The sequence below is a fragment of the Borostomias antarcticus genome (genome assembly GCF_949987555.1).
Source record: "Borostomias antarcticus genome assembly, chromosome: 12".
NCBI lineage: Eukaryota > Metazoa > Chordata > Actinopteri > Stomiiformes > Stomiidae > Borostomias > Borostomias antarcticus.
The window spans coordinates 10,796,604-10,806,603 of record NC_140245.1 but is presented as its reverse complement, the minus strand read 5'-3'; the positions used below and the strand labels follow the sequence as shown (position 1 = coordinate 10,806,603).

The following is a 10,000-nucleotide window of genomic DNA, read 5'->3' as shown; positions in this document are numbered from 1 at the left end:
TTAAATGATTTTGAGTGCCCATTTAACACTTGGTGTGGTAAAGTGACACATTCAGGGGTTTGATTTGAGAAGTGGTATCGACAAATTAAGGAAATTAATTTGTACATTTTGACAGAATATGCTGTATACAGCTGCTATAGATTATGGTGTCCACCATCCCAAGTTGAGTTGACGCCCTTGCAGATGTGAGATGTAGATAGGGACGGATGGCTCAGGACCCGGGGATACACAGCCTGGAGGGCTCAGAGACAGAAGCCTGGTTAGATGGAGGGAGATGGATGATATAAGACTGAACTGTACAGAGAGGACAATGTTTTAAACGTCTGGAGTTTCACATGATGCATTCACAGCTCCACTCACATAACCTGTTTAGAATAAATATGTTTACCTTATTATTTAGTAAATTATATAATTATATTAAAACGAATCTGTTGATGTAATGTTTTTTTCTCCAGGAGCCAGATGGAATAATGTGGGTCTGAGACCGTAGACTACTGTAATAAGAGACATTAGGCTTCTATATCACCGGGTAAACGTAAACACGTTTTAGGAAAGATTAAGACAGGAAATAGTTTACACAGGCGGCATAGAGCCTTAATGTGAGTCATGTTTATAGAGGAGTAGCTCCTTAAAAGTGCTTGCTTGAAGAAATATTAGGCTAGTATTAGCCTACACCACGCACCATCACCTCTGCTCAATGTTCTTATAAACAATTATTCAGATGTAATTCATAAATTATTGTTTTATCTCTTTTTTAGAGTGGGGGGTCCGGCCTGTGACCGCAGTCGGTTCTTTAGATACGAAAGTTCCTCTTTAAAGGAGACAGGGACGGTTGCCGTTTCAACACAAAATGACCTAGTCGTGAAAATGTATTGTCATGTTACATTTGGACATGCTGAGAACATGCTGAGAGCGTGCGTGAGCGTCTGCGTGTGTGTTTTACAGGGAGACATGAGGGGCTGCATGTGAGGTTGATAACTAACCGCACCGTGCTGCTAGTCGGTGGACCGGAGACCGACGCCGGGACTGACGGACGTGATCGCGCTTTGCGTGCGGTGAGACGGGCCTTCTCCCGCACCGGCCGGACTACTGCAGGCGAGAAACAGGCACGTCAATCACTCTGTCACAGCTCGGGGGTGTACGGTCATTGATTATATTGATCATAGCCTATTCAGTGTCGCTGTGAAATAAACGCTCGGATTCACACAAAGACAAGGCAAAGCAGTGGTGAAACCTTTATCTCATTGTACAATAAACTGCAATAATTGATTGGAAATTGATTCCTATTGGATGGCATTTCGTCTATTTGTCGGCGCAAATCCAATGTTTTCGTATCTGAAACAAGCACAGCAGAATAAACTTCCTGGAGTTGATTTCAGTCTTGTCCTTTAAGATTATCATCACTTTTGATACACAATGAAAAATAATATTATGCATTATTGTAATAGCCTACATTGGAATTATAACGTTAAATTCGTTTTTCATTAGAATAATAGTGTAATGTTCTCTTCGAATATCAGAGGCTATAGGCCTAAAATTATTCATGATAGGCATGAAAGCTATGAATTCATAATGAAATGTAATAATTAGGCTATAGGCCTACTTGGATATCCACGTTAGTTATAAGAAAATGAAATATGGGCTGCAACCTAAAGATTGTGATATTTCTATAGCCTTTAATCTTTTCATTCGGTTATAAAAATAAAACATGGACATGTTTGCTTGTTCGACCGTGTGAACGCTTGCTTTAAAACAAATAATTGTCATTTGATTGTTCTTTGAAGATGTATAGTTGTTCTTTTTGATGTTCTTTAATACTCCAAACATGATAAGAATTGCCCATAGTTTTGAGTTAACGAAACAGAATCAGATTTGGAGATAAACAAAATAGATAGGCCACTATAATTTGTTCATTGCGCATTTATGAAGTGAAGGATGTTGTGGAAAATGTGACCATAATTAACCATGTTGCAGAAAGAAAGAAAGAAAGAAAGAAAGAAAGAAAGAAAGAAAGAAAGAAAGAAAGAAAGAAAGAAAGAAAGAAAGAAAGAAAGAAAGAAAGAAAGAAAGAAAGAAAGAAAGAAAGAAAGAAAGAAAGAAAGAAAGAAAGAAAGAGAAAAGGTAAGGCTATGCCCTAAAAATGTTTTGCTGCTTGGTGCCATTAGGTCTTTATCATGTTGATATTCTCACCACCACATATGCAGTTTTGAGTTTGAGATATTGAACACACACACACGCACGAATCAACCCTCATACACACACACACACACACACACACACACCACACACACACACACGCGCACACTTATAGGACTATTTTTTGTCAGAAACAGCACAGCTCAATATTGTAATAGCCTAATGTGTGTTGATCCTGATTGTTGCCACCGTAGAAATAAAAAGCGAATGTCCGTCCGGCCACAGCACCGAATCAGTCCGCGCTGTTCAGCACCACGGACAGCGCCTCCACGTCGTCCCTCGCAGCAGGCTAGTCTGACGGATTTTCCATGCTAATTTGTTGAATTATGTTAAAAAGTTGTGTTCAAGCTTTTAAAATGCGGTGTGTCCTGGCTTGTCTAAACCCGCCCCGGGTAGACCCGCACGTATAGACTGTGGCTTTAGCACACTGGCGTTGGGGGTGAATGTGAAACACAGGAAGGCTAAGGGATACTTTACTTTCTTTTTTGTGGAAAATGTCACGTTTTTTTAGATAAAAAAATATATAATGCCTTTATTTTACTTTGTCTTATCACTTTGTGGTTGTTTAGTTTGTCCTCCATGTACAATTAGCTCATTTCAGGGTGCTAGAGCCATTAGTAGCAATAAAAGATTTCAGCATAGATAGAACCTTTTTCAAGCTGTTGTTTATGGGCCTGAAAACGGTTCTATATGGAATCGTAAAGGGTTCTATTTTGCTCATCTGTGCTATAACATCCTGCTAGGGTTACTATAGGCCACCTGTGTTGTTTGCTCTGTAGTAAGGAGAGACGGCCATTGACCAGGGAAAGTAGTGATTCTGGGAGAGGAGGAGGAGGAGGAGGAGGAGGGGAGACGGGGAGGAGAGGAAGGATGGTGGGGGAGGAGGAGGAGGGAGGGATCTGCTTTGCTGGCTGACGCTGGTGCAGAGCCAGAGCTGGAGGGAGGGAGGGAGGGAGGAGAGCAGAGGAGAGGAAATCGATACCGATTCAGAGCGAGTCAGATAAGCCTGAACAATGTATAGTGCAGACACACTCTATAACCTAATCACACACGCACACACACGCATACATGCATGCACACACACACACACTCTCACACACACATGGACACACACACAGGGTGAAATGTGCTTGCAGCCCCCCATAAAGACGCATTACATCGCCCATAAAGCATAGCCACCTTTAAAAATCAAATGACATCACAAGTGTGGATTGCTTGGAGGTTTTGCTGACCCGTGCACAACGTGAACATTACTAGCCTGCGCTCTAGTCTACACTAGATTCAGCCTGTGAAAAAAAAAAAAAGTCTTTGTCTGCAGATCGCTCCATGAATGCCATTGTACATTAAGTGTTACAATGGTGCTACATTGAATAATTAACTGATTATAACAATGAGTCTCACTCGACTCCATGTTTTATAAGGGTGAAGAGTCGAGTCTTATATCATCAGCAGTTGTACCATTTCACCAGTAATTTACCCCAGCCCAGGTCTGGCCCTGCCGTCCGCCATGTTGGGTCAGCGGTGTGTATGTTGTCCCTATAGACTCCCGTCAGCTGGTCGTGTTGGGGTTGTGATAGTGGTGTCATCTCTCCGAAGTGTTAACCACATATCTGACTTTGCTTCCCCTGAAGAGTCTGTTACAAGAGCTCACACTTCCCTCGCCCTCCCTCCCTCCCCCTCTCTCCTCTCCTCCCTCATCCTCTCTCCATCCCCCTCTCTCCTCTCCTCCCTCGCCCTCCCTCCATCCCCCTCTCTCCTCTCCTCCATCGCCCTCCCTCCACCCCCCTCTCTCTCCTCTCCTCCCTCGTCCTCCCTCGTCCTCCCTCCATCCCCCTCTCTCTCCTCTCCTCCCTCGTCCTCCCTCGTCCTCCCTCCATCCCCCTCTCTCTCTCTCCTCTCCTCCCTTATCCTCCCTCCACCCCCCTCTCCTCTCCTCACCATCTCCCTTTCCCTCGCACTTATCAATTATTAAAGTCACTATCGATCCGTTCGCTAGCCTCCCTCTATCTGGCTGTTCACACAAAGCCCAAACCTCGGCAGCGCCCAATCAATGACGCCTCCCATCCTCTGGGGTCCCTCTTGTTCCAACCATCACAGTTCGCTTTGTTTACATTTGCTGTTTTTTTTTTCATTTACTTTGACCCCTCTGAAAGTTTGTAAGCTGCTACTCACTTGTTTCAATTAGGGAAATCAATAGGGGAATGAGATCAATATCAGATTTGGATTTCATCAAAAGAGCAGAGAGGAGTTTGATTGGAGAGTCGGATAGGGGGTGCCAAGGGTGGCCTTCAAGGCCTGGTATAAAGATGGCACTGCCCCACAAAACATCAGGAACAGCATAAGGCAGCATGTATGTGCTACACGCATGTGTCTAGATCATGTAATGCACATAAGTGATAGCAAACACCCTAGGCTGCAGTCGGGTTATGAGTTGTGACCTCAGAAGCTGTGATTTTTACTGATAATCACATCAAAATGTTGATGTGTCGATTCAGATACCAGGATGTAGGGGTCTCCCTGCTGGGGGGTGAAGGTTGTTGACCAGTGACTGGACTACTCTCTCATATACAGTTAAGGCCTGATCTCGGACCAGTTCACCTCAGCCCGTTAATAACCTCAACCGCCGCAGCTTCACTCAGCTACACTGACCAGGGACCAGCAACAGACTTTGGACACAGTCCGAAACTACCCAGCTGGCTTATCTGGAACAATGACATTAATGTTCATCAGTTGTGCGCTGTCCCTGTAGAACGGAAAAAGTTGTAATAAAGTACGGTAAAAGTAACAGTGCCCGTGTACTACCAGCTGTCCGGGCGTATCCTCAGCAGGTCTGAGCAGATCACATACATTCATCTAATGCTCGAAAGTATTTGAAAATTGGTGCAAATGATCAGTATTGATGGATTGATCATGAAATCATAGTCAGAATCCTGATCTTTAATGTATTTGTTAACCCAAGGCTCTGTTTTTATAAGTGACTTCCCCTTGATAAAGCAGGCATCCCTAAATGCCTTTGTCCTCTGCTTTCTTCACCCTCGCTGGTCACCTATAGCAGCCAATCAGCTGCCAGTGGCTATGGTCGTCCTGACACATGATTGGTGATATTTTTGTGATGTGCTGCAGAGACGAAGGGAAGAGAGAATAAGAAGGAGAGAGAGGGAGTAGGAAGAGGAAGAAGAGAGAGAGAGAGGTGTGTGTGAGAGAGAGAGAGAGAGAGAGAGAGAGAGAGAGAGAGAGAGGGAGAGAAGTGAGAGAGAGAGGGGGAGAGAGAGAGAGAGGGGAGAGGAGTGTGTGAGAGAGAGAGAGAGAGAGAGAGGGAGAGGGAGAGGAGTGAGAGAGAGAGAGAGAGAGAGAGGGAGGGAGGGAGAGAGAAAGAGAGAGGAGTGAGAGTGGGGGTTGGGAAAGGGAAGCAGCTTTATTGATCTCCAATGTGCAAAGCCAGGCAAACAGCAAAAGGACAGAGCTACACTATTAATGACACTCATAGCATCACCAGGGCTTTCTCTCTCTCTCTCTCTATCTCTATCTCTCTCTCTCTCTATCTATCTATCTATCTATCTATCTATCTATCTATCTATCTATCTATCTATCCACCTATCTGTCTATCTATCTACAGTATCTATCTATCTATCTATCTATCTATCTATCCATCTACAGTACTGTATCTATCTGTTTATCTTATCATCCTTCCATCCATCCATCTAGGCCTATCCATCTATAAACTTTACACCATACAAAAAGGCAAGTCAGGGATTGGGTGCTGATATTATATACAGGTACCTAGAGCCCTGCCTGTTCTTCCGACCTTTTGACACAATGACCTTGCATTGTGACAGCACAGCTGAATCTGTCCCCAATGCCAGGTTTAGCCAGTCAGGCAGCTGTCTGTATTTAGTGTGTGAGTGTATATGGTCCTTGCGTCGAACAGGCTACTGCTAAAGCCTATTAGGCCTATTAGGCCTGTATCATTTTGTCAAGGACAATTTTCTTATGGTAAACTGCGTCACATTCAAAATGTAACATGTCATAAAATTGAGAGAAACCCTATGCGTAAAGCAGTTTTTGGGCTCTCCAATAACGAACTCCAACCGATCGGTCTAAATTTAACGCTCCCACTACAAAGCGAGCTAAATGAAAAGCCGAAGCGGCCGTGTGGTTATAGCCGTCTCTTTCAGCTCCGATACGAGCATCGATCCGCGTGCCACATTTAAAAGGGAGAGTGGGAACTGGCTATTGATCAGGCAGCCAGGGGTCACGCGCCCCGCTGACGCTCTCTCCCCTCTCCTCTCCACCCCTCCCGTGCAACTAGTAGGCCGAGGCTAGTAGGCTACACACGTCTGCGTGTTGAGGCATGGGTATGGCAGGGCCGATTGAGAGGGAGGGAGGGAGGGAGGGAGGGAGAGAGAGAGAGAGAGAGAGAGAGAGAGAGAGAGAGAGAGAGAAAGAGAGAGAGAGAGAATTCGACCAAAGTGTTTAGATTGCATGTTTAAGCGAACGCGTTGTTCTCTATTTCAGACGGGAGAAAAAAGAAAGTTGAGAAATCTGGCCCATTGCGGAAGCTATAAGAGATAACTGTCTCACGACCACTGCGAGACCAATGGTCTGTCTGTGATCACCCGGTCTGTCATCGAAGGCTTGTGCAGCAAGGGAGGCTAGGCCTGCATAGTCTGCCTGCTCTCCCTGGACCCAGACGCCCACCACGTAGTCTTTCACGTTGTTATTTCTCTGATTATAGGTCTATATAATCCACAATCTGAACAGGTTATGGAAACACTTTAATCACTGAAGAGAAATAGCTTTCAACTGCGAACAAAGCTCTGGCAAGCGGCTAATGTCTATAGAACACGGTGCTCAATCTGTTCGCATGTTGCGTTTTTACTAACTTTCTCTCGGTCGATCTATCTTTCGTTTTCCCTTCTAAAATAAAGACTAGCCTACTTTTTAAGATGTTTGCTATTGTGAATGAGCATAGCTTTTTTAACGCTTTGACGAATAGCCCCGTTGCGCTTTGACAAAACGTCAACGTCAAACGTATTATAGGAAGGCTTATTTGTTTGTTATTGTAATAGGCTACGGTTGCTTATTAAGCTACGGGAAATTAGAGGCCCGGGTAGCATCTTACCGGCCAGTCGGAGCGCGGACATCCGCTGAAACTCCGGTTCCTGTAGCCACTTCCACATCCTCCTGAACGTCTCCCGGCCGGACTTGAGTTTACTCCAGGGTTTGGGGTTCCGTAGCAGGTCCGAGAGGGTTCCCTGGGACCGACACAAGATCCTCTGGGCGAATATCGCCTGGGGGATGGAGTAGCGCTTTAGCTCGGCCGTTATCCTCTGAGCCACCTCCTTCGTGTTGATCTCCTCCGCCTGGACGCCCGACCCCCCTCCTTGGCCGGCCCCGTGGCCGTGCCTCTCGCGGTCTCCCAGCATCACCGCTCCGTTGGCCTGGGCGTGGAGGTGGCTGTGTGGGTGGTGGTGCATCCCGTTGAGATTGGAGATCATGCCGTGGCCGTGACCTCCCAAACTCCGCGCCAGATGCTCCTGGTCGCTTCTGGACAACATGGAGGCGTGGGACTCGAACCCAGACACGGGGGAGAGCATCTTGGCGTCGGTGGAGAGGTGAGCGCTGGGACCGTAGGCTGAGAGCGACTGCTGGGAGTTGTGCAAAGAGCCCAGGCCGTTGGAGAGCGGGGAGAGGGAGCCGTGGCCCATACCGGACACGGACATCTCTTTTGGATAGTGGCCGTAGAGATTCCCCATGGATGTTAGCCCCCGGTGGTCGTCCCTCATCAACGTGAAGCTGCCGCTGACGTTCCCCGCTGATAGTCGCTGGTGGGCGGCTGCGTGGTGGTGGGGGTGCGGGTGTGGATGGTGGAACTTGTCGGAGACCGTGGATATAGGAGGTAGGTGCTGGAGCGGAGTGAGGGTAGTATACGTGTTGCTAAGACCCATGCCGGACTCACACATACTGATGGCCGGGTGTAGGTGACCGGACAGTCCGGAAGGGTCTGTCCGGTAGTCCCCGCCGGATCCCTCCAGGATCGAGGCCATGCTGGAGACCATCGCTGACCGTGCGCCGTGCGCGTGCGGCACCAGGTTCCGGTGGTGGGAGGAGGACGACGGCGGTGGTCGCGCGTGCGAGGAGCTCATGAGGTCCCCCGCCTGCGAGTGCGAGGAGACGCCGTGGAGGTTGCCAAGGCTCTCCATGGTGAGTTCCATCGCGGAAAGAATATATCTTCCCCCTATCCCACCCTCCCCACCCGCTCCCTCCCGTTCTATCCTTTCTCGCTCTCTCTCTCCCTCCTATCACACACACACACTGAGGCGCGCTCACTCTTCTTTCCTCACGCCCTCCTGGAGCGATAATATTACCAAACGATTTCAAAACCAATCCATTGATTAGAGTTATTCTCAGTCAATCCAACGTGCGTTTGCAGATAATTTTCCCTGGTCCGGGGTGTAGGTAAATAACGTCTGTCTCCTCGTCCACGTTTATGACTGCGTGTAGCCAGCCAGAGTGTCCAGTGTGTACAGGAGCTCGCAGGCTATATCTCATCCCTTGTCCAACAGCGCTTCCACTGAAAACTGGCTGAACCGCGTGTCAGTGTAGCCTGTACGTGAGCGCGCCTCTGTGTATTTAAAACGTGTGTCGGGCACGAGCACTGTTTCCCTGTTCAATTTATTCTCATCGCACCCCCCAAGTACTCGGATAAAGCATAACCTGCCATCATGTGTGTGTGTGTGTGTGTGTGTGCGTGTGTGTGTGTGTGTGTGAGAGAGAGAGAGAAATAGAGAAAGACAGAAAGAGAGACAAATAATGAGGAATGTGATGCATCGTTTTCAAATCTAAAATGTCGTTTCAACATCGTTTCATTATCATTTCACTACATCATTAGGTAGTCCTACACTACATCATTTTACAAGTCACATATTCATATCACACTCTGGATGCAAGTGCACCTTGAAGATAAACTTTGTTTCCCACGGAGTGAATGGTTTCTCATTTATGCGCTTTAGTGATAAACCTGGTCGATGTATTGATTGACAGAGATTAATGACGTGGAGCGACCTGGTTAGGCAGTGGGGGTGACGGAGGTCAGAAAGTTAGGATCCCAGCGTTCCTTCCGGGAGGAGAAGAAAGAATCTTCATTCCGAAGCGTTTTGTCTTCTGAAGTTCACTTCAGGTTTACGGTCATCTCAAGTGCATTTATTTTCATCATTTTCTGGCTACGGTTAATAATTGAGGTCAAAATAAAAATGCTAGGCCTCAATTTACACAATTCCTACAGGCTACCAGATATATGCCTACTTGATTATGGATTAATTAATAGGCCTAGCAACTTTTACTCAGGCCTACAGTCTGTTCCATGCCGTTATAAACTGGTTAAGAGGACTGATTATAGCAAATAATAAGCTATAAATCATACTCAAAATATATTATATAAAGTTATACGCTTTGCAGTTGTGTTAGCATAGTATATTTAACTATATAATATATAACTGTTAACCAAAAATACGATTATTTTGTACTTTAGCCTATTATCATTTGTATTATTATCGATTATTATTGCTTTTATGAGTATAAATAGGTCTATTCTATGACGTTTTATCTTATAATTACGTTTTATAGTATAATTCTATGTCTATAAACCTACGAAAATACAGGCCGATTAGGCTTCAACCATAATTCAGGATGCAACTGTTCTTGATTATGCTGTAGTAAGCGCCCTCATATAGCCTGGTATACAGCTTGTATGGGTTAGGTTCAAAGTTATTAGGTAAGGCTGTCCGTCTATTGATGACCCCGC

At 46.1% G+C, this 10,000-nt stretch overlaps 1 protein-coding gene across 1 annotated transcript in view; it reads right to left on the bottom strand.

The window, feature by feature from the left end:
• onecut3b (one cut homeobox 3b) overlaps positions 1–8,411 on the bottom strand; it is a gene marked incomplete at both ends in the record, with an annotated part of 13,967 nt that extends 5,556 nt beyond the window's left edge. Inside the window, one exon of the mRNA XM_084447284.1 lies at positions 7,319–8,411. Coding sequence (XP_084303410.1) covers positions 7,319–8,411 — 1,093 coding nt within the window. The remainder of the gene's footprint in view (positions 1–7,318) is intronic.
• Between the last annotated feature and the right edge of the window lie 1,589 nt (positions 8,412–10,000).